Below are 24,812 nucleotides of genomic sequence, written 5' to 3'. Positions count from 1 at the left end.
TCAAAAACAAGTAAACATCAAAAAAAAAAAATTTTTTTTTAGTTCATTGCATAATAGAAAATACTTTTCATAAAGAATATACTATTTCTGTATTATCCACCGCTTACCTAAGCTACTCTGGGGATTAATGTATGATCGTACAGTTACGAGAGTGACGCAGGAGCAGAGAAATGTTGGGCATAATGATTCTAAACAAATTTTTGTGGCCATATCCTCATTAATTATCTTAATTTTGATTACTCTTTAAATTTACATATAGGATAGGTCTCCAGGGATATCCTAGCTGAAAGTTCAAACATCTGTATCAATATTTAGATGATCTATAAACCTAGTTACCAAGATGGCCTATTTTGTGCTACTGTCAGCACACTTAATTTTTGGCATGACTCTGAGCCTGTGTTTTTAGAACCACAGAGGAATATAATTTCATAATGTCAATGCACAGATGAAATGGTTTGAGTACATGTGTGTTACCAAAACAAAATTGTTTGTGGTTCATATCTGAAAGGCTTGGAAGGTATCTAATTAAATAAAATTCAGAGAAGTTGCTTTCAAATTATATTCCAGACCATTCTAAAGTTTTTTTCTGAGTCACTATAAACTAACCTGAAAGGGCTCTTATAACATGTCTGGAGAGGATCTTTAAAATTGGGTCTCCAGAATTTCACGTTATTGACTATTCACTTGTAACCTCGAAAATGAAGTCTTTTACAGTATGTGGTCTTGATTTTTATGTGGTTATTGTGCTTTCGAAACGTGTGTTTTTAAAACAGGTGGTAGTTTGCCTTTTTAGCACTGCAAGCTGCTGTCACCAGTTTTTAATAATTATTCTTAAGTAAGCAATATAAAATAGCCATCTCTAACTTTGCAGCAGTGTTGAACAAATTGAAAGTGATTTTTCCCCCACTACACTGCCCTTGTGCTGAGAGCACACAGTTTAATTAATTTTATTCTCCTATAATGTTTTTAGGAGAAGGAGAAATAGTCCAGTCTCTAAGCACCCTAACCAGAAATAACAGCATAATTTTCCAGTACTCTGAGGCCAAAGTGACAATTTGGGTTATCAGAACCGTTATCAGTTACATTAATATTGCTGAAATGGATTACACATCATTTCTGAGAAATAGTACCACGAACAATTGGTATTTCTAAACTAAAATATTTAAGCAATCTTATTTTCTATTTTGTATTCAAGTTACTTCCAAGACAGCATAGTCAGTAGGAACTCCATGTAGAAGGAAGCCTAGATGGCGAGAGAAAAAAAATCTAGCTCAGAATCACCTGTTTCACCATCTGTAAAGTGGAGGTTTAATACAGGACACACCTGTCTCCTGGGACATAGTAATGCTTAAGAAATTCTTGTTGTTATTATGATGGTGCTTTTTATATAAAGTCATTTGTTTAGGTGAAGTTCTCTAACCACAAGGGCTCTTAGATTAAAACTTTTACTTGTTAAGCAAAAAATATCTTAGTTACATATTTCTGTCCGTTGTGTGAGGTTTTGAATAATACAGTTTTAATTATATATACATATATATATTTTTTTCAGTGTTTATTTTTGAGAGAGAGAAGGAGAAAGCAGAGAAGGGGCAGAGAGAGAGAGAGAGAATGAGAACCCCAAGCAGGCTCTGTACTGTCAGCACAGAGCCCGATGTGGGGCTCGAACTCATGAACTGTGAGATTATGACCTGAGCCAAGATGAAGAATCTGACGCCCTGAATAATAAAGTTTTTAGATTGTGTTTGCCGATATAAATGGTTACAAATATTTTTTCAAATAGAGTAAAAATAAGACATTTAATTTTTTAGTTTTTTAAAGTGGATTTTTCTCAGACATTTGTAGCTTAAAATACGTATTGTATCAGAAAAGAATTGTGAATTAATTCGCTAGTAAGCCAGGGATCTACATTTCTGAGAAAATTCAACCTGGTAGGATGTAGATGATCAAGAAGAGGAGTATTAAAGTAGGAATAGATTGGAACAAGCCAGGAAATGAATCCTAAACTGTGGGTAGATACTCTTATTAATGCCTTAGTTATGCATTGGGTGGTGTTTCTGCCAGAAGCACTCATTATTTACATGCAGTCTGTAAGGAGTTAACTAGACTGAGGGGTCTGAAGTTTGTGTAGCTAACAGAAGAATGCATTCTGTTTATACAACGGTGACCCAATTTTACCCCAGGCTGGTGAGTTCATTAACAATCTCAGTGAACAAATTCTGTCAATGATAGTCATTTTATAAATTAAATGAATACCACTGTGTCTTACGTGACTTACAATATGTAGATTGTATTCATGAGAGATTAAATAATAACTTATGGTGGTAGACACCGTAAGGAAGACGGTTTAATTAATATCTTAGGAAGCGTCTTGCTTTGCGGGGGTGGGGTGCTGCAATTTAAATAAGATATTTTCCACACCATTCTGACCTCTGGACAGAGGTTGTATTCCTGCGATTACAGAGTGCAAGTCTCTATAGCTGTCTCTTTAATTTTATACAAAAGGAAATTTTTGATACAGCGTATAAATGGCTTCTTACAACTTATGTTGCTATAAGTGAGGTGGATGTAAGAAATTCAGTCCTGTAATTCTCTCACCCCTTTTGTTTTCTATCCCTTCTTTACTTTTAACAGAAAAATAAATAGGGGTGCCTGGGTGGCTCAGTCGGTTAAGCGTCTGACTTTGGCTCAGGTCATGATCTCACGGTTCATGAGTTGGAGCCCCACATTGGGCTCTGTGCTGACAGCTCAGAGCCTGGAGCCTGCTTTGGGTTCTGTGTCTCCTTCTCTCTCTGCCCCTCCCCAACTTGTGCTCTGTCTCTCTATGTCTCTCAAAAAATAAATTAATTACAAAAAAATTTTTTTAAGAAAAATAAATAGCAAAGCACTTTATAAAGTGTTGTGACAGATAATAAAGGAACCAGCCCAGCTCTGCCTCTTAGTTTCCTGGATCATTCAATCTTGCAGCTGTCTGTCCTCATCAAGGATTATGATGGTGATTTGGGCAGCAGTGGGCCAAAAATTTCAGCAACTAAGAATAAGGGAAATTTAATTTCAGTAATTAAGAATAAGGGAAAACTATGTGTCGACAAATGACTACCAGCAAATTTCTCAAAGTTGGTCAAGGGTAGGACAGATGTTTTAAAAGTCCCATTCTTAATAATTTTATGTGAGCTAAACATCTGTTAATTCAGTTATTTTCTTGGAATACCATTTGATGAAATACCTCCTTTAAAACACTGAATGTAATACTGAATCTTTGAAAGTTGTATTGGATTGTTAATTTATTCCCAGTGGCTATGGCAATGACATAGTCATAACAGTAGTACAGAAACAAAGTGTTTTTACCATTTGGGAAGCCAGCTTTATAATTTACTGACACTGTTATTTTCAAATAGCAATTAGTATTACAGGAGAGGATTTCTCAGGAGTTAGAAGTGAAGACCCAAGAACTGAAAGCCCTGAGTTTTATTACCAGCTTGATTTCTCATCCCTAGGAGAGAATCCTTTTCCCTTCTACTATAGGGGCTCCATTGGAAATCTTGTTAATTGCCATTTCATAGGATAAAAGTTAGAGCAGAGGTTCTGTCAGATTCTCTTTTAACAAGCGCTCCAGCGTCTTCAAGAGGAATACAGAAAGATAGAAGTCTCTCACTGCAGTATAAAATGAACGTAATAACCAAAGGGCCTGAATAATATTGGTTTCATGAAGTTGTTACTGCTTTTGTTATTTTCCAAGACAGAAGGCTTACTATTAGTAATGTATCAGTTCTTAAACGGATAGCAAGAAAACAGTTATATCACAGAAGAGTTTTCTTTCTGCAAGCAACTGGCAGAAATGTTACATGTTTGATTATATAGCAGTTTGTATTTTCTGTGTATGCTAATGTTCCCTCAAGCTATTAATCATCATAAAAAGAAAAATTTTTTTAAGCTTTATTTAATTTGGTGTTTGACTATCCATGTACTCTTTTGGGGAGGTGGGGAAGGATAACTTTGGGGTGGTCTATATCAATTTGTGTAGAATTTCTTGATTTTATTTGCCATTTTACAAAGATTTAATATGTTGAGATAGATAATGTATCATGGACACCCCCTATAGATTCTTAAGGTGAAATTACGATTTCCGTAGTTTAGAAAACAAATTCCTGAGATTAGTCAGGAGAGGAAGAGGAAATATACCAAAACATATGATCTTATAGCAAAGAGAGTTTTAGAAATATCAAAAGCATATTAAATTTTCTTTTCCTCCCCTCCCAATAGAGTGCAGGCTATAATCCCTTGCTAGATTATAAATCTGTGAATTTGAAAGAACAGAAAAAATTTGATAGCCTTTAGTTGCAGCAGAGTTTTTACTGAACAGCTGCTTTCAGAGGCCTGGCATCTTGCTTCTCAGTGCTTCTGAAGGAGCCAACGTTAGTTTATCGTGATGCTCTAGCAACTAAAGAATGAAGTCGTGAGCATTCCATTACATGAAAGTACCAGTTTATAACATATCTCATTGCTTGTTAATATTCTTTGATTTCCTAATGACTAAATATGACTCTCAAATGTGTGTGATTTCCATCTGAATTGAAGGGAGTCATGTACACAAAAGTAGAATTTGATGCAGTGCCACTTTGAAATAGTGTTTCTATAACACTTGCTTTTGAACTTTAAGTGAGAACCGTAACAGATGTGAGAAAGAACTATGACAAGGACAGCCTAATTTAAGTTTTATAAATTTTAGGAAATGTCATCTTTTTATTGGTTTCAGAGACTTTTTCAAATGTTTTAAACACAATTTTCAGATAACAATAATGAAAAGCTGAGCCCCAAACCAGGGACAGGTGAACCAGTTTTAAGTTTGCACTACAGCACAGAAGGAACAACTACAAGCACAATAAAACTGAACTTTACAGATGAATGGTAAGTTAATATTTTTGTAAAGCTGTTCTTAGCCATTTTATAGGATTGTATTAGATACTATTTTTAGCACTTCGTCATCTTTGTGTTTTGTTTAGTTGTAATGCATTGGTTCTCCAACTTAGGGTGGGTGGTTCAGATCACTTAGAGAGGTTGTTAAAACACAGATTACTGGGCCCCACTCTCAAGTTTGAGGTGGGATCAGACAGTTTGCATTTCTAAAAATTTCCCAGGTGATGCTGATGGTGTTGGTCCTGGAATATTTCTTCTGATAGAAAATGCAAAAGATAGAAAAATAAATAATCACCAATAGACCATTAGTGCAAAAAAAATCTAACGTTTTGCAGTTTTTTTTCAGGCTTGGTCCTTTGCGTAGGTGTGTGTGTCCTCACACATATGTACATATATGTATGCATGTGTGATTTGGGAGTTGAGTTTTAAAGTTAATTTGAACCATACTGTACATATTCTGTTCTCTCCTGCATTTATTTGGCTTAACTCCATAATAAATATTCCCACATTTCTACTTAGTTTTCGTAAATCTGAAAACTGTGTAATATTCCAGAGTTTACCTAACCGTTCCTCTTTAATCAGGCAGTGAATTTACCTTTTTTTTTTATAATGAATATCTTTGTTTACAAGCTTTTTCCTGTCTTTAAGAGTGATTTGAGATGTATTTTTAGAAGTCAACTCTATCTAAGTCAAAAGATATTGCCAAATTATTTTCAAAGGACTCTTCTGTCATTACATTTCTCCCAGCAGCATATGAAAGTTCACATTTTGCTGCCCCGAGGCCAGTGTTCAATAGCAATTTATTTTTAATTTGTATATTTGATTTTAAAATAATTGTCATTTTTATTTAATTGATTACTAGTAAGGTTGAACTCTATTTGATGGCTATCAGGTTCTCTTTAATGACATTTCTGGTTATATTTATGGCTCATTAATCTAGTTAAATCTTATGTCTTAAAAACAGGTTATGTGAGCTTCTTACATTCTTTTAGTCTGTCTCATGCCTTTTGCTTGAGATAGTATCCAAAATTTTGTATTTAAATTTATTACCATTTCTATATTAATATGATTTAACATATCAATAATATCTTTCTTAATATATAATTACATAGTAGTATAATTGTATGATTAATATATAGTAATTATATTAATCATTTATAACCAATATATTAATTATTTTGTATAATTAATATTATATTAACATATTCCACTGTTTATTATTATATATTATATGCTCATATAATATATACATAACATATAGCTATATATTGTTTATTAATATATACTTATATGTTGATATGTGATTTTATTTATTTATTTATTCCAGTTCACTGGTTTCCATTTGTGTTTATGTATCTATGTATTTACATTAAAATCTTTAAGTAGTATTTTCAGATGTTACTGAAATCCTTCTGTGTTCCAGAGACTATTCTAGACACTGGGAATACATCAGGGAAAAAAAAACTGACAAAAAAATCCCTCCCTATTGGAACTTATATTCTAGATGGGGGACACAGACAATAAATAGAGCAAATAAATGAATTGTATAGTATGTTAGAGAATACTAAGTGCTGTGGAAGAAAATAGAGCAGGTAAGGATGATTGGGAGACCTCGGGTAAGGGTAGGCATCATTGAGTAGATGGCATTTGGACAAAAACTTAAAGGGTAAGAAGGAGTGAGCCATGCATACATCTGGAGGAAGAGCATTGTAGGCAGAGAGAAAGCCAGTCCAAAGGCTCTGACTCAGGAACAGACCACGAATGTTCAAGGGTCTTTAAGAAAACCACTGTAGCTGAAGTGGAGGACCAAAGGAGAAAGTAGTAGTAGCAAAGAAGGTCAGCCCAGGTAAGTGAGGAGCATATTTAAAAGGATAAAGGATGTCTCTGATTGCCGAGTAGAGAATAGGCCCTAGGTGGAAGCCAGGTGGCCAGTTAAAAGACTAACAGTAAGAAAGGTGAGAGGCACCTGTGTCTTGGACCAGGATGAGAGCAGGATTCTAGATATATATTTGAAGGTGCAGTCAGCAGAATTTCTAACTTCTTTATGAGCCTTAGTGTTGGAACTCAACTTTTTATAATCATGATCTCTGTGGCCCTTTTTCTTAATATGTAATTGAAGATCATACGAGATTGTTATGCTTTATGTCTTTCTTGTTCTAGTCTCATGTTTCTGTACCAAAAAGGCTGATTTTTTATAAAGAATCTCATCTGAGCATTTTTTTAGCAAAGATCCTTAGTCCCACTCTTCTTTTGAATGCTACTTTTTCTTCTCTAAAATCTGACCATGAAATTCTCTCATTCACTAGTTTCTTATTTCTTTATCAGAAAGTAGTTTTTTTCCTGATCATGAAAGAAAAAAGAAAAAAATTATAAAAAGAAAATTCAAAATGTATGCAGTCTTTTTCATCTCTTTTTCATATGCCAGTATGGGGTCTTGCTTTTATTTTAGTTTCTTTGATGACAGATAAGGCAATAGAGCACACTGACTAAGAGCTTAGACCTTAAACTTGACAAGCTGTTGAACTTCTCTGAATCTCAGTTTTTTCATCTGAAAACAGGCATATCTACTAGAACCTACTTTAGAGGTTTGTTGGGAAGATTTAACGAGATCACGCAGAAAAAGCAGATAGTACTTGGCACGTTGCCTAGCACACGACAGGCCCGGGTGCTGGGTCTGTAGTTACCTTCTTTGTAAATTGGCCTTTCCTAGCCTTTGCCCGTTTTTCTACTACAGTGTTCATATCTTTTTCTTACTGTTTATAAAACTATTTACCTATTTATTATAGAATTGCGTGAGGATGATACCATTTGTCTTTCATTTGTTGCAAATATTTTTCCCAGTTTGTTGTCTGTCTTTCAGTTTACTTATGGCAGTTTTGCTTTATGGTTCCAGCCTGTGAGCTCATGCTTAGAAAAGCCTGTCCTTCCCAGGATTAGGGGGAAAGTTTCTTCTTATTTTCCTCTTATCATTTCTGTGATTTTCATATCAGAAATATGTGCTTAATTCCTCTTCAACTTACTCTGCCATAAAGTATGACATAGAGCTATAGCTTGATTTTTCCACATGACTCTTCCTTTGTCTTGTTACATTGATTGAGCAATTTATGCTTTTTTCTGTGATTTAAAATGCCATATTAACATATGCTAAACATGTTTACTTGGTTACATTGTCTTTTCCACTAATGGCTCTGTTTTCCTACATCAGTATCATAATGTTTCAATTCTCATAACTATAATACGCTGAGCATTTTATTTATGCCTGTATCATAGCTTTCTCAATGGGGAAAAAAGATTTATATATCACATTGGCTTCTCTTTACCAAAATTGCTATATATTTCTTTCCGGTTAAAAAGAAATAACATGCTCATTGCAAAAAAAAAAAGTCAGAATCTAGAGAAAAGTGTGAAAAAAAATCACTTGTAATAATCCTACTGAGATGACACTTAACATTGGTACGTATCCTTTCTGAAATTTTTTTCTGCATATATACCCATGTAGATATGCATTCTTCCTAAAAATAGCATATTATACATGGGTGCCCTTTTAAAAAAATCAAATTGACTTCTGCAAGTAGCCTAAAGTGGGTTTTATAAAATCTTGGCAAAAAGTCCATGACAATTTGCATTGTCTGTTGAGTCATTGCTATTTGTCTGTTACTAACAGTTTTTAAGTTACTTGTAACTCTCAGGGTTTTTTTTTTTTTTTTCTTGTTCACATTTATTCTAAATCTAAGAAATTATTACATTTCTCTGAATTTAATTTTAATCCTAGATTGTTTTACATTTTCCTCTATTTTCTTTCCCATCTAATCCCCACCTTACACATATGCCATGATTTATCACAGAACATTCATTGAAAATTATTTATTTGAATCCATCTAGGATTCTGCCCTAGCCAAAAATGCCGACAGAATTGTTAGTCATCGTCAGGTGGGTATTAAACTAACAAAAAACATTATCCGAACTTTCTACAAGCCCTGGTGCTCAATCACCTGCCATATGTGAACAACAGTCCAGAAGTAGAAGCAAGCTGCATAGGGGGGGTCCAAAGACCAAAGTGTGTAAAACCAGTAAGGATTTGGATGTGGTGAACCATCTGTGGTGAGGACAAGAACAGAGTCCATGTAATTCAGTTAAAATTCAATACAAATGTATAGAAATAAATAGAAGCATCAAAACCTTGAAAAGGTGGTCCTTCTGTATTTTTAAATCTCTTTTTTAAGGTTAAGGAGGATTAGAATAATCACCTTGATCTTTGAAAGTGGTGTTTTACAAGTACTATTCAAATAAGAAGTCCTGTATTTTATTTGTTGTGTGGATTTTTTGTTTCTCTAGTTGTAAAGTATAAAAATTACCCTAAAAGTTCATATTTATTAACTTCCTGGTGGAACCGCTTGTTTTGTTTTGATAATAGGAGCAGTACTGCCTCAAGTTCTAGAGGAAACGCGAGCCACTGCAAATCTGAGGGTCAGGAGGGATCCTTGACCCCACAGAGCTCTGTGCTACCACCAGGAGACAGTGAGACAAGTAAGGTGTTGTTTCTGTTGTCATTATAAAACCCCAGTGTTGAATGTCCACCTGCTTTTATGTTCTTTCAGTGCAGCAGTTTTATTTCTTGGTTAGTTGGTTAGTTAGTTAGTTAGTATTTTGTAGAGAGCTCGAGTGGGGGAGAGGGGCAGAGGGAGGGAGAAAGAGAATCTTAAGCTCAGTGTGGAACCTGACATGGGGCTTGATCCCACAACCGTGGGATCGTGACCTGAGCCAAAATCAAGAGTCGGACACTCAAGTGACTGAGCTACCCAGGCGCCCGTTTTTTGTTTTTAATAAATTACTTTTGCCTCAGTAGTCCAGCCACTACTGTTGATAAACAGATAGCAAATACAAATGGTTGAGGCCTTAAGCATTTAGGGTAGGGAGTCACAGTGAAGCACAGTTCCCCTCAGTGGATACAATGGCCAAGACAGGTGGTCATTGTACTGAAAATATGTGAGATGTAAATGTTAGTTTGGATTATCTTGACCACTTTTATGCTTGGCAGTGAAATCCAAAATATCTGCCTTGATTTTTTCAAAGAGTATAGGTGGCTTGTGAAGGGGGAAGAAGGAATAAAATTTAAATGGGTTATGCGTGAATACTGTTTCGTACAAGAAATGCCATTTAGGAATTTTTCAGAATGCTTTCCTAGAATATTTTACATGACCATTATGTGAAATTTAGTGTCTAGTCCAGAGCCTTGATTACAGGAGATTTTCTCTCTCTCTCTCTCTCTCTCTCTTTTTTTTTTTTTTGTTAGCATATAATTTTTGCTCACTTTTTTTTTTAATGAGGTGAAATTCACGTAACATAAATTTAACCATTTTAAAGTACACGCTCTAGTGACGCCTGGGTGGCTCAGTCGGTTAAGCATCCGACTTTGGCTCAGGTCATGATCACATGGTTTGTGTGTTCAAGCCCCGTATTGGGCTCTGTGCTGACATCTTAGAGCCGGAAGCCTGCTTCAGATTCTTGTCTCCCTGTCTCTCTGCCCCTCCCCAACTCATTTTCTCTCTCTCTCTCTGTGTCTCTCTCTCTCAAAAATAAATAAACATAAAAAGAAAAAATTAAGGGCACCTGGGTGGCTCAGTCGGTTAAGCGACTGATTTTGGCTCAGGTCATGATCTCGCGGTTTGTGAGTTTGAGCCCCACGTTGGGCTCTGTGTTGACAGCTTAGAGCCTGGAGCCTGCTTCGGATTCTGTGTCTCCTTCTCTCTCTGCCCGTCCCCCACTTGTGCTCTGTCTCTCTCTGTCTCTCAAAAATAAATAAATCTAAAAAAAAAAAAATTAAGTACACAATCCAGTGACCATTCACAATTTTGTGCAACTATTGCATCTGTCTAGTTCTAAAACATTTTCTTATCCTCTCTAAAGGAAATCCCACAGCCATTAAGCAGTCACACCCATCCCCCATCCTCCTTCCCCCTTAACCCCTAGCAACTGCTTATTTGCTTTCTTTTATACATCCATTTTTGACTGTGTGCTATTTCATAAAGCTGGTGAAAATCAGATGGAACTAATGCTCAAAAATTTAGCCCGGTACAGTAACAAGAGTATTAAAAAATAAATATAGCTGGTGATGGACCATCATAGAAAAATCAGCTCATTAATCGAAGAAAAAAGGCACGAAATGAATGACGGCCAGGACTGGCATACAGTAGATTTTCAAAAAATACTTGGTAAATGAAGGACTAAATGAATTCCACTTCTTATTAAAGGAATAGATGCCTCAATATAACAGAGTTTACAAGAATTAAGTACGTGTAAAACAACTCTCTAGTAAGCAGATGTGCGGTTAGGAGCAAAAAAAGACTGATCCCTAATGGATCTTAGAGTTAAATCCCAGAAATAAGTATTTTCAGTGGCCAAAAGAGAATTGATGGTAGGGTTCATGATAGTTCAGATTCTACTAAATGCATGGTAAAGGGATAGAAAAATACTCCGTTTTAAGTTTAGATTTTGTGAAGTTTAGAAACAAGGCAAGATCAAGTAATATCAGTTGTGAGGGCTTATCTCAAGCAGAAATTCTTCACTTCGGGTTTATTAAGGTCCTTGCCTGGGCTTTGGGAGGAGGCAGTGGGCAGGATTGCTCATCCATCTTTGATAGTGTTTGTACAGTTCGGTGTGGACATAGATATTTGCATTGTACCGAGGGGAGGTTATGTCTGGGTGTCAGAAGATTCTATGATCCCAAAAGGATTAAGAGCTACTTATATATAGGATAGCGAGAGTATTCAGCTGGTATTCATTTTATTAAAAATTTTGGATTTAATGATAATTTGGTGGGGTGCCTGGGTGGCTGAGTCAGTTGAGTGTCCGACTTTGACTCAGGTCATGATCTCACAGCTCCTGAGTTCGACCCCTGTGTCGGGCTCCGTCCTGACAGTTCAGAGCCTGGAGCTTGCTTCGAATTCTGTGTCTTCCTCTTTCTGTCTACCCTGCTTGCGCTCTGTCTCTCTCGCAAAATAAATAAACATGTTAAAAAATGATAATTTGGTTTATTTCCCAGAAGCTCTTGAAGAATCGTCAGAGGATGCGACAACATGTCAGGAAGGTACATCTGCAGAAAACACACTTCAGAATCGTGTAGATACAGGTGAGTATTTGTCTTGTTCTCTTTAGATAATTGCTTCATGTGGGCAAATGAGAAGCGTAATTTATGTTACTCTCTCCTGAGACCATTTCCAAATAGATGTATTGTGGAATTTTTCTCTCCCTATTGGGAAATTCCTCATTAGGAAATGCCTGCCAGCTTTAAGGCTAGATTAAATAATGTTGCCAACATGACCAGCTGTTTCTACTTTATTTTCTAACAGCACAATCAGATAAGTTCACATCTGAGCCATTGGATTCCTGCTCAGGAGAAAGAAATGACCTCACTCTTGATAGCTCTTGTGGGGTTCCAGAAGAATCTACTTTGTCTGAACAAGGCAAGGAACCAGGAACTTCAGATCAAACTAGCACTGAAGGTGCTACCGATCAAAATACCGCTAATCCGGAGCCTCAGTCACAAACAGAAGCCATCGGGCCTTTGGCTCATGAGGAAACATTAGCCAGGGACTCTGCTCTCCAGGACACAGATGATAGTGATGACGACCCAGTCCTGATCCCAGGTGCGAGGTATCGAGCAGGACCTGGTGACAGGTTGGTAGATTTTTCATTAAAATGAACTCTAAAAAGTACAATTCACAAGGCTTTGTTTGAAGTCACATAAAGGAGTCTCTCCATTTTTTACAGTTGCTTCCCCTAAGGGTATCTCAGGCATACACACTCACAGAATTTTTTAAACTGTAAATGATTTTACGTATTACATTCTTTGAACAAAGTGTACTTAAGAGGGGAATAAAGTCTTGTTGCTCTGTATGTCCAGGCCTGAGGCTTGCTCCTCAATTTACAGGTCAAGAGAAAGCAATGTGGAGAACGACCAACAGGTTATTTATGAAGTCAGAGCTATGTTTAGCTGTAGACATCCTGGCCTTTATCAGTTTTGTTTTATTTTGTTTTTTTCACATTCGGTTTTTCTGCTTTTCTACTGACCCTGGCTTAAGGTCGTGTGATAGTAGTTCTCTTTTTGAGAACATTATGTTGTTCTCTGATGTCTACTAGGTAACCCAATTTAGAAAATGAAAAATTATACCAGATAACAAATATTACAACTACAACGAAGAATCGCTCACGTGTTCATATACTTTTGCCATTTTTTATTTTGTGTGATCAATACAGGTGTATTATATTTTTTAGTAGATAAAATCTCTTGAAGTATGTTGCATTCCATACTTTTTAAAAACTATTTCCACAGATAATGCTATCATATCTCATTATAAGCTCTGTCCTTTTCCAGAGAATAAAATTTTATCTTTAAATTCCTAGCTTACACAGGTATGAAGAACCATTTCACATATTTCTGTGCTCACTATACTACTGTTTGTAAAATATTCTGACATTTCTGACAAGTGAAAAATACAGTGAAAAGATTATATAGCATTGCCATTCTTTCATGGTAAATTAATGATCAAGAGCATTATGACTTGGGTTTGAATCTTGGTTTTACCACTTGGCTATATTTCCTCATTCAAACTACCTAATGTATTTTTAAGGTTCAGTTTCCTTATCTATAAAATTAGGTTATGATTATCTAGAATTGTTATAAGAATTTTTAAAAATCCATCAATTATTTAGTCAGAGGATCCATCCACTTTGAAAGCACTAAATAAACAATAACTGTATTAAGCAACCAGGTTCTATGTGGCTACTCAGACCTGAAAAACAATTACGCTAAGAATGGCTTTAGGGATAAAGACTGACAGAGGCCAAGCAGAAATCCGGAACAGTACTGCTTCCAGTTCAGTGAAACCACCTTTTGTGACTATGAAAGGACAGTTCCTTCAGTTACGTTTAATCAGAATGTTTACTTGGCAATGGCATTGTTTTTAAATGTAAAGGAAGTGATCTCTCCCAATATTTGTACTTAGCAATTAACCAACTATCTTCTCTTTACCGGCCGCACATTAGTCTTCAGCATTCTTAGTCTCTGTTTTAGGCAAGTAAAACTTAGTCCCATTTCTTTCCATACCCAAGAGGGAGATCAATACCACTTGAATACAGGTAAGGTTAGCAAGCATAGCACAGTTTGAAAATCAAATTGATGGTTTCTGAAACCCAGGGTGGAGAATTAGAGTCTGTATAATTATTTTAAGCTTATGCACTTATGGCTTTCTATTTACATAAGTGAACATATGTCTTTTTTTTTTTTTTTTTTTTTTTTTGTACTTCTTATGTAGCTAAAAATGATGCTAAGGTCATAATTGAAAATAAAATTTAAGTGTACTTTCTAGTAAAATGCACCAAATCACTTACCAGGTTTATTTGCTTCAATAAGAAATTATGTATTTTTAATAGATGTTAGACACTTATAAAATATCGTGATTATTTATCATCTTCTATCCAAGCTAATTATAACACTTTTACACCAAGCCGACTTTATAGCTGAGGAAACTGAAGTGCTAAGTAGATGATTTGTATATTTTAGACCTAAAAAGTTTTCTTTTTTCTTTTTTAAACACAGTAGTTGAGCATCAGGGAGAAAGGAGGATTTGGAGGGAGCAAGGAAATGAGGGACAGCGGCCTGGAGCTGACCCTACTCCATGGAGGTCTCCAGTGCATACTCTCAGGCTAGATCCAGATCAGAAACCTCCTCTGGGTCTGCATTGGCTTCCCTGATTTTTAAAAATTATTATTATATATTATTTAATGTTCTGTATGTTCAGCTCAGGTATATAGCCTTAGTTTGTCCCATATATTTTATTTTATTCTGTTGGACATAATAGTGAACTTACCGAAGAGTAACAGAAGGATAATAAATTCTCACTCTTTAAGAAACTTAATAACTTATTGAAGAAGAGAGGACAAATCCACAAGCCATTTATAAGAATGCAGGGAAACAGTTTTAATAAAGGAAATGAACTACAGTGTTACATACATGCAAAGATGTATATACGAAGTCCTTGGTAGTACACACATCTTTGTGTGTATGTAACACTGTAGTTCATTTCCTTTATTACTAAAGCGATTATAGTGATAGTGACTGTTTAACAACTACATCAGTTTTTCTTTGAAATTTGCATTATTCCTATTTACCAAAAATTGTAAATGGTGAAAAATCTTCCTTCTGATTTTTATCTAAATAATTTTGATAGTTCCTAACTTCTTGGCACCATCTCGATTAAATCTTGAACTGCCTATATAAAGTATGTTTTTAATATTGCTGCACCTTGCTAAGGGTTCTTCATCCTTAAGACAACTGCCCATTTATCTTCTAAATTGAAGGAATAGGTATGTTGACGTTTATGCTAAAGAGAGAAAGTTTAAGATACTTTACTTCTTAAGAACATGAAAAGAACTGTTTACCAGCTTGTAAGTAGGCGTATGATTTCTGAGAATTTCTGTTTCCAAAGGGACAAAAGATTTCAAAGTTCTCTTGTAAAAATTACACTATTTGGTTTTTAGAATCTAAGGATACATTTCATACTTTGATGAAATGCGCAACTAAAGGAACGCACGTCTCGGAGTTCCCTCGTTGCTGCCACTTGAGAGGCCCAGTCAGGGTTAGTTTGGTTAGAGTAAAGAAATGGCCCCAAAATTAAAAATGGTGAAAGTATATACTTAGATCTGTACTTCAATGTGTATAAAGAATGACGTAGTGGATCTCATAATTTCTTTTGCCCCAAATTTAATTTTTAAAATGAAAGCTAAAAAGTTTATAAGTAAGCCATTTTTGATGCACATTATTAAAAATATCAAAGCAGTTCTTTGCAATGTAAAGTAACTATTTCATTATAAAGACTTGCATTTTTAATTTGGTTAGATAAATATGATCCAGCTTTTCACTTTTGGACTGAGATCAAGCATGAGAAGGAAATGTCTTAGAAAATAAAGGCCTTAACCACTAACATAGATGTTTTAAGATGGAACGCTCTGCCCATTAACCATAGCTAGTGTCGGTACAAATACAACTGGGACTCTCTATGGCAGAGCTCAGTAAGCTTTTCCCTAAAAAAACAGATAGTAAATATTTAAGCTTTGCTAGCCAAGAGATACAGTGGAGGCTACTGTGTAGGTACTTATATAACCATTTAAAATATAACCATTTACGAATGTAAAAACTGTTTTTTGCCTATAGGCTGTTACAAAAACCGGCGACTGGCCAGATTTGCCAAAGAGCCATAGTTTCTAATTCCTGCTCTTTGGCAGATCGGTCTTAGAGAAGCACAACTATAGTCTGTGGTAAAATGTCTCTACTGGCAGATATCCGAAGTTTAAAACGATGAAATCTCTATAAATCACCACATATTTGGTCCCGTTTAACTTTGTCTAGGGCCAGAGCACAGCACATTAAATGGAAACTAAATTGAAGAAAGAATAATTAATTAAACATATACTTTCCAATCTTGGGATTAAAAAATAATAAAAGTAGTATGTGTATCCCTTAGTGATATTATACACCGTATTTAGAAATAGAAACCCGTGCCCTTGGAATGAAAGGATCATGGTCAGGTTTTCTGTTTATATGACCTCCACATAAACTTTCCACGGTGCCCCAGGGAGCTTACAGTAAATGGTATGATGGCCTGGCTGGTAGCTCTTTTCTTTTGCCAAACCCAAGAGGTTCTTGCTTTCTGGGAAGCGTGTGAGTGAGCTTCCTGAAGAAGTTCTTGCATAGTCTTGGACGTTTTTCGTTGTAGACTCAATTAAGATGCTCTAAAGATTTTTCTGGTAACTATTAAAAATATTAACCTTGTATGGCCTGTTAACCACTTTTTTAAAAATGTATTTTTCATATGCATAGAAATGTGGTTCCATTTACCTATTCTGGACCCTGGGGAACATGGCCTTTATTTTTAAAGCCAGAATTCTTTGTGTCCTGTAAATTTGTCACCATCTCTTTACTCATCGTTATAATCACTCTCAGTATTTCTAATGATTCAAGTGTATTCTTTGTGAAAGAAAATTACAGAGAGAAAAAAGGTAACACAGAGAAAGAACTGAACTCCTAGAGAGTGAAAAGCTCTGTTATTCTTTGCTTGCTTGTTATCGAGTCTATGGTTAGGACAAATGAGTCAGCTCAGGGCTTAATTATTTTTTTCTGAAAGAGCAGCATAGCCCTGGGGAGCATAATGTAGGTGTCGCAGTGGATGGTGTTGGTGGTTTGAGTCCCTGCAGTTCCCTACACTCTGCAACGGGTTAGGTTCTAATCTAGTTAAAGATAAAAGGGATTAAGTGCCAAGTCTTCCTTTCAATCTATCTTCAGTGAGTGTCTCTGTTTCCTTAATTTCCTCATATACTTTTAAGTTGAAGGCCATAATCTCACATAATTCCTTAAATCAGGAGGAGACACAGAAGTTTTCTTAGATCTAGGTGATTAACAGTAGAAGTGGTGACCTTATTAATGCTTTAAATATTTGGTTCTTTGAAGTCTTTGTGAGTGACTTTAGTTATTGTGTTCCCTTCACTAGATTTAATATCAGAGGAACAACAATAGGTGATAGAATAATGAGGTAATTCAGTATGTTCCTTCATTATTTATTTTTTCTTTATGATGAATTTGCCAGGTCCTCCTTTTCCACACCTAACCACCTTTCCTATTAACAGTTAATACCTCTTCAAACTTACTGAACTGAGTGCTCAGCCTTGTGAGCAGGTTGCTTTTCACAGACTGTATTTAGCTGCATGCACTGCATGAGAATAGAATGAAGAGAAATTTCCTGTGTGCAGATGTAACTGATACCCACGTCGAGTGTGTCACATGATCAAGTAACTATCATCTGAAAATGATGTACTCTAAGTTATTGGTTACTCATTTTGGATATTTTGTCAAAGGATGCAACTTACTTTTTTTTAAAAAACTTGATTGGCAAAGCAATTAGCCTTAGCAACTTTTTGTTATTATTCAGATATACCCCTTTCCCTTGAAATCAGGAAGTAAAATAAGGACTTGAGTCCAATTCTATGCATAGGTTTAAAATTCTGACTTTTAAGGAAAGCCGTTTTATTAATAAATAGCTTTAATAACTTAATGTCGCACATCAAGATGCTACCTAAGTCTCAGACATTTCTGTAATTTGAAGACAGTGGGGTACGTTTTTAAATACAATTTTAAAGTGAGCTTCAATCCTATTATTCTTCTAGCCCAAACCTGGTTTACTGACAAAATCAACTTTGTATCTAATTCTAGGGACACATGTCTGTTATTTACCATTCATTAGTTTCCAAAACAAAGGGGCAATATGAAACATAAAATGGAATTTGTTTAAGGGCTTTTTGATTTTCTGGTTTCTACCTTTCATCTCAAGTACTCAAGGCCAGTTTCTGCTTTTACAGTGAAGATTGCAATTAAAAAGTACCATGTTGCTTTAAACAAGTTACAGAGAAGCTAACAAATTGAAGTGGAGAGTATTAAGAACTAATAAACAATGGTGAAAAAGAAAATGTGCCTCTTCCCTTCCCTCAGAGCTAATGAGATTAGACAGCTTCTTTACCTCTGTTCTTTCTTTCCTATATGGACGAAATTTCTAATTACAAGGTAGTTTTTTCCTGACATCGAGCACACATTTAGTCTGCTTCCCCTTTAGCAGTTGGGGATGCTCAAGGAATGTAAAGTTCTGCTTAAGATAAGATTAGAAAAATAAAATTAGAAAAACAAAATTATCACACGTTATGATCTGCTCTGCTCATATAGCCAGTCTACGTGGGACTGTCCTGTAGTGTTTTGTGAATAGGTCTTAACCCTAATCTGCTGAGATCCTGAATGATAGGTGCCACATTTAATCTGTTTCTTTTAATAATAAATAAAATGGTAATCATCCCTTACTCTTCGCTCAGCTGCTATTACTTCATCACCTGTCACCTGGTCTTCTATTCATATGGCCCTCCAGCTGCTTCCAACCTCTGTCCTCATCACGTCCACTTTCAGTGGCTTTCCGTTGCCTGCAATATAGAAAACTCCAGCTCTTCTGCCTGGCCTGCAGGGCGCTCTCTGTCATGGCCGTGGCCAGAATTTGCGCAGACTACAGCAGACCTACTGGGAGCGTCTCTGGGTACACTTAATGCCTCTGTTGCTTTATTCACTGTGTGCCTTCTACCTGAAATGCCCTCTTGTCACTGACACCATCATGTCGGCCACCTCATCTCAATATTCATCTTAAGTTGCTTCTTGTTGAAACTTTTCCTGGCCCTGTACCTTTCATAGTCCCAAGCAGGACTGAACATTTCTTCCGTGTGCCCTTTATACATCTGTTATGCTGTCTGTATAACACTTTATCGTGTATGTGTATGTGTATATTCCCCTGTGTAAGAAGTAAGCACGTCTGAGGACAGCATAAGAATACATACATGCATATGTAAATAAGAGTTGGGCAAACAAGACACCTTTTTATCTAAATTCTAGCTAAGCTTTTATTCATATTTCCTTAGATGATCTGGCTTGTTGTTTTCTTCCTCCGATTTCCTAAACTTGAAATAAATGAAAAGCTATGAATTACACTTAACCCGTGAACAACACAGTTTTGAACTGTGCAGATCCACTTATATGCAGATGTTTTTATAAATAACAGTGTAAATTTTTGACTTTGATTCTCTTAACATTCCTTACGATTTCCTTGACATTTCTTCTCTCTAGTTTAGGTATACAACATATAATACATACAACATAAAATATATGTTGCTCTATTATTTCTGTTATCAGTAAGGCTCCTGATCAACTGTAGGCTATTAGAAAGGTTTTTGGAGAGTCAAAAGCTTTATGCAGATTTTTACCTCCATGGGAGTGGGGGTCAGTGTCCCTAAGCCCCACATTGTTCAAACATCAACTGTATTGTTTCAGAGGTCCCACAACCTTCCCACATATTTGATGACTTCCTAGAAAGGCTCACAGAATTTAGGTTATTTGTAATTATGACAAGAGAAAAGACACATCAGAGTCTGGACGAATCCAAGCATAAGCTTCCAACATTTTCCCAATCCCAGCATGGGCCATAGAATGTTCTCCCTCCAGTAATCAAGTGTATTAATGCTTGTGTAGTGTTTCTGTCCAGAGAAACCTGCGTGAGATTCAGAAACCATTTTTATTGGGGGGTGGTCATGTGGGCACCCTCCACACCAACCACAACTACCTAAATTCCAGACCCAAGAGGAAAGGACATGTTCACTTTATTTATTACAGACCATCCAGGCAAGCCGGTGCATCAGGCTTCAGTGTCCCAGGCAGGCAGAACACTGCAGGCAGCGTTGGACAAGTCAAGTTCCCAGACATCAGCCAAGAGCCAGCCTTGGAAGCAGACTCTTCTAAAGTCAGCAGTGTCAGGCCTGCTGTTCCTTAGCTTTACTAATACGGTTTGAGGCAAAGAACCCAATTCCTCTCCCCCTGCTCTCCCCCCAACAACAGCTCACATAAGCAAATTGTGTCCATGTTTTTGTTTTTTTTTTTCCTGCCCCCAGAGTGGTCAAGGTTGTATTTTCCACAAAGAAAATGTGCACATGAGCATCTATCATATTCACTTTCCACGCCGTATAGCCTGGGATTGAGCTGGTGACTCTGGGGGCCGGCTGGGCTGCCCTTTCCACAATGGCTTTGGTTTAGGGCTTCTGGGAGGAAACACCATGAGCAATCCGAGAACAGCGAGATCTCCTGCACCACAGGAGCACTTCCAGCTCCTTGACGTGGTGGACGAGGAACCTCCAGAAGCTTCTGGGCAGTGTGTGCTTTGTTTTCTTGTTGCCCTAAGTGCCCTGATACTCTACAGTGGTGTCACAAAATTTGGGAAATACTACATTGTGTATACGTCTTTTTAGATTCACGAAACTAACATCATAAAGCCTCTTCAAAGACTTAACAACAAAGAAACCTGTTTAGCTTTGCTTAATCCATTATTTTGCACATTTCACAAACACTTTTTGTGGAACACCTACAAAAATCCCACAATTTGGACAATGCTCTTCCAGTTTACATTCTAAATTGTATCAAGTTCATTAGATTCCTAGACTAGACGACTCTTTCATACCTGCACAGTAAAGAATTTCTTCCAATAGTTTAACTTAAAATTCACCTGCTATATAATCTGACCGTGTCCTCACGTTCTATCCTTAGTACAGTATCCTTGTATATTAACCTCCTTTGACTAACTGAATTACTCCTCATGTCATTTAATTCCAGGTTAAATAAATTAATCCTCTCCTAATCTGGATTAAACCATTTTTTCTACCCTAAAATTTCTTTGTTCCCCCACAGACCATTTTAATGACACCAATAATATCAATTGTATCACTCTAGCTATCTGTGATAGTGTTTTGTAAAAGGATAAACCATATTGAAAATAATAGGCAAAGTGATTCACATTTTGTATTTTTAGTTTCTGTTTAATTTCTCCTTATATTTTAGCCTAGTCCTCTAACTACTAAATGTGTCAACTTGTTTATTTTTTTTAATAGGGCTTACAGACTATTTCTGATTTTTTTGGTAAGTTTATATATTTATTTTGAGAGAGAGAGCACAAGTGGGGGAGGAGCCAAAGAGAGAGAGAAAAAATCCCAAGCAAGCTCCACACTGCCAGCACAGAGCCCTACATGGGGCTCAAACCCACGAATTATGAGATCTTGACCTGAGCCAAAGTTGGAAGCTTAACTGACTGAGCCACCCAGGTGCCCCTATTTCTGAATTTTATAACTTCCTAATTTAAACTTGGAGTTACCTTAAGAATTTTACTGACCATTTAGAAATAGTTTTCTAGAATATGCAGTATTAAAAATAAAATACAGGGGTGCCTGGGTGGCTCAGTCAGTTAAATGTCTGACTTTAGCTAAGGTCATGATCTTGTGGTTCGTGGGTTTCAAGCCCTGCATCAGGCTCTGCACTGTTAGCACTGAGCATGCTCAGATCCTGTCTCCCTCTGTCTCTGCCCCTCCCCTGCTCTCTCTCTCTCTCTCTCTCTCTCTCTCTCAAAAATAAGCATTAAAATAAATAAATAAATAAGACGCTTGGGGAAGAAGAAGGAATCAAAACATAAAGTCAGGAATCTAGGTTTTTATTTTCTTAGGTCAGTTATATGTTAGATTCATTGTAGATTTTTTTTCTAGTAAATGCTGTCTCCCAAATAAATGGCTGATACCTTGAGGTGTTTTTGTTTTTATAATGAATCAGTTTTGTGTTTATTTTATCCATTCAATAAACGTGTATGAACCAAACTCTGTGGTAGATGCTGGTAATCTAAGGATAATGAAAATTACAGCCTCCATTAGCTCTTGGTTCAGTGGGATACACAGACACATACAAATAATTATAAAATAGTAATTGTGGCAATAGAGTTTTGCATAGGCACTGGCATTATTAAGGGCTTTTAGCCTAATCTAAGGAGGGGAGAATTGTATTTTTTTTAATTCTTGGTTTGTGACACACTGTCATTGTCGACTTATGCTTAGTTCCTTTTCTTTATTTCATTTATTTAATGGTAAGTGAATCTCAATAAACCCAGCACCCAAGCCAAGAACTGAGAGACCACCAGTAACTTAGATCTATGCAGACACCTCCCAATTCTGTGCCCCTGCCCACCTTACCAGTGGCAACCACTCTCCTGAATGTTGTGTTGATCATGCCTTACTTTCGAAACAAAAAATTATCCTGAACATAAATGCCAAAATAATATATCACTTAAATTGTTTTACCCACTTTTAAACTTTATAAAAAAGGACATCATACTAGATGTGAGACCAGGACTTGCTATTTTTTTCAGTCAACATTATATTAAGATTCACCCATGTTGTAACGTGTAGCTGATGCTCAGTCTGTTTTCTGCTATCTAATAATCCATAATTTATCCCTTTTCCTGGTAACTAGCAGTTGTTTACAGTTTTGCTATTAACGACAGTGTTGGTTTGAACATTCTGAAATATGTCTCCTTGGGTTTTTCTGGGGTACATACCTAGGAATGGAATCTTTGATTTTATAAGTTGGATTGTCTTCCAACGTGGGAGTATAAGTTAATGCGGTCACTAAGTAATCACACTGATCCACATCTTTAAAACTTGGTTTTGTTAGGGTGCCTGGCTGGCTCAGTCTGTAGAGCGTGCAACTCTTGATCTCGGGGTTGTGAGTTCAAGCCTCACATTGGGTGTAGAAATTACTTGAAAATAAAATCTTTAAATAAATAGGGGCCCCTGGGTGGCTCAGTCGGTTGAGCATCCAACTTTTGATTTGGGCTCAGGTCATGATCCCAGGATCGTGGGATTGAGCCCCATGCCAGGCTCTGCACCGAGCATGGAGCCTACTTAAGATTCTCTCCCTCTCTCCCCCACTCTCTGTCTCCCGCTCTCTTCCTCTACCCTTCTGCCCCTCTCTCTCTCACTTGCTCTCTAAAATAAAAAAATAATAAATAAACTTGGTTTTGTCACTTTTTTTTAATTTGCTACCGCTAGCAAAATTTGGTGTCCAGTGCTATCTCATGGTCTTGATTTTCATTTCTGTATTTACAGAACGAGATTATGCATCTCTCGTTTGTTTTTTGGACATACCTGGTTTTCTACTGGGGTTGTTTTATTCTTTTTTTAATGTTTATTTATTTATTTTGAGAGAGTGGGTGGGGGGAGGACAGAGGGGAGAGAGACCAAGAGAGAAAGAGAGAGAGAGAGAGAGAGGGACCAAGACAGAGAGAGAGAGAGAGAGAGACTGAGACCCAAGCAGGCTCCATGCTCAGCCAGAGCCTGACTCGGCTCGATCTCACAATGTGAGATCGTGACCTGAGCCGAAATCAACAGTTGAACACTTAACCTACTGAGCCAACCGGGTGTCCCTCTACTGGTTTGTTTTAATTGAGTTGTTTTTCTTTTCCGTGTTGTCTTAGCTTTTATTACTTATTAAGGAATTCTTTATACATTTTTGATACTAATTTGCTATCATTTATAAGTGTGTAAATATTTTTTCTGGTTTGTGATTTGTTTTTTTTACTTTAAGCTGACTTGAGAAACCATTCTTAATTTTAATATAGTTGAATTGTATCATTTCTTTATGCATATAACTTCCTTTTGTTTAAGAAATCCTTATCCTGGATTCAAAAAAATTGAAAATTTTCTTTTAAAGTTTTCTTTTGACAATTTAAGGTGTTAATCCATCTGGAATTGATTATTTATGATGTATATGTGTGCCCATTTAGTTAGCCCTATTTTCCCTGTTCATTTGTTAAATGTTGAATTTCCCCAGGGAGCTGCTATCCTACCTATGTCGTATTATAGAATTCCAGATAAACACAGGTCTATATCTGGGCTTTCTGTTTTGTTCCATTGGTCAGTTTGTTTGCCCCTCCATCAATACCACGCTCTTTAATTACTCTAGTTTTTTAATCTTAATGTCTTCCAAGTCTCTTCAAGTCTCTTCTCTTTATTTTTCTTTAGAAGGGACTTGGCTATTCTTTGTCTTTTGGTCTGTTTTATGATCAACATATTAAGTTCTACTTATGAGTCATCAGAATATGATAATAGTTGTAATAAACCTGGAAGTAAATTTGGAGAATTAATTATCCTCTCAATATTAAGTTATTTCTACATTTATTTAGGCTGTTTAAAAAATGTCTTTCAGTAACAGGTTATTATTATTTTTTTATGTTTACTTAGAAAGAGAGAACATGGGCATGAATGGGGGAGGGGCAGAGAGAGAGGGAGATAGAGAACCAGGGCTTGAAGCTATGAACCATGAGATCATGATCTGAGCCAAAATCATGAGTCGGACACTTAACCGAGTGAGCCACCCAGGTGCCCCCAGGTTATAACAGGTTATAATTTCCTATGAACAAGTTTTGCATATCGTTTTTTAACTTATTTATAGA

General features: G+C 36.4%; 1 protein-coding gene across 9 annotated transcripts in view; it reads left to right on the top strand.

The window, feature by feature from the left end:
* The window catches only part of DCAF6 (DDB1 and CUL4 associated factor 6), a 135,093-nt gene that overhangs the window by 88,627 nt on the left and 21,654 nt on the right, over positions 1 to 24,812 (top strand). For 5 of the 9 annotated variants that reach the window (XM_045453040.1, XM_045453037.1, XM_045453035.1 and 2 more), the window contains 5 exons: positions 4,788 to 4,905; positions 9,329 to 9,441; positions 11,957 to 12,043; positions 12,264 to 12,591; positions 17,460 to 17,501. In XM_045453040.1, coding sequence (XP_045308996.1) covers positions 4,788 to 4,905; positions 9,329 to 9,441; positions 11,957 to 12,043; positions 12,264 to 12,591; positions 17,460 to 17,501 — 688 coding nt within the window. The remainder of the gene's footprint in view (positions 1 to 4,787; positions 4,906 to 9,328; positions 9,442 to 11,956; positions 12,044 to 12,263; positions 12,592 to 17,459; positions 17,502 to 24,812) is intronic. The other 4 variants (XM_045453041.1, XM_045453039.1, XM_045453034.1 and 1 more) reach the window with 1 other exon arrangement.

Source organism: Leopardus geoffroyi, chromosome C3 (genome assembly GCF_018350155.1).
Source record: "Leopardus geoffroyi isolate Oge1 chromosome C3, O.geoffroyi_Oge1_pat1.0, whole genome shotgun sequence".
Classification (NCBI taxonomy): Eukaryota; Metazoa; Chordata; class Mammalia; order Carnivora; family Felidae; genus Leopardus; species Leopardus geoffroyi.
The sequence above is the reverse complement of the archived record's forward strand: the minus strand, read 5'-3'. Positions and strand labels throughout refer to the sequence as shown.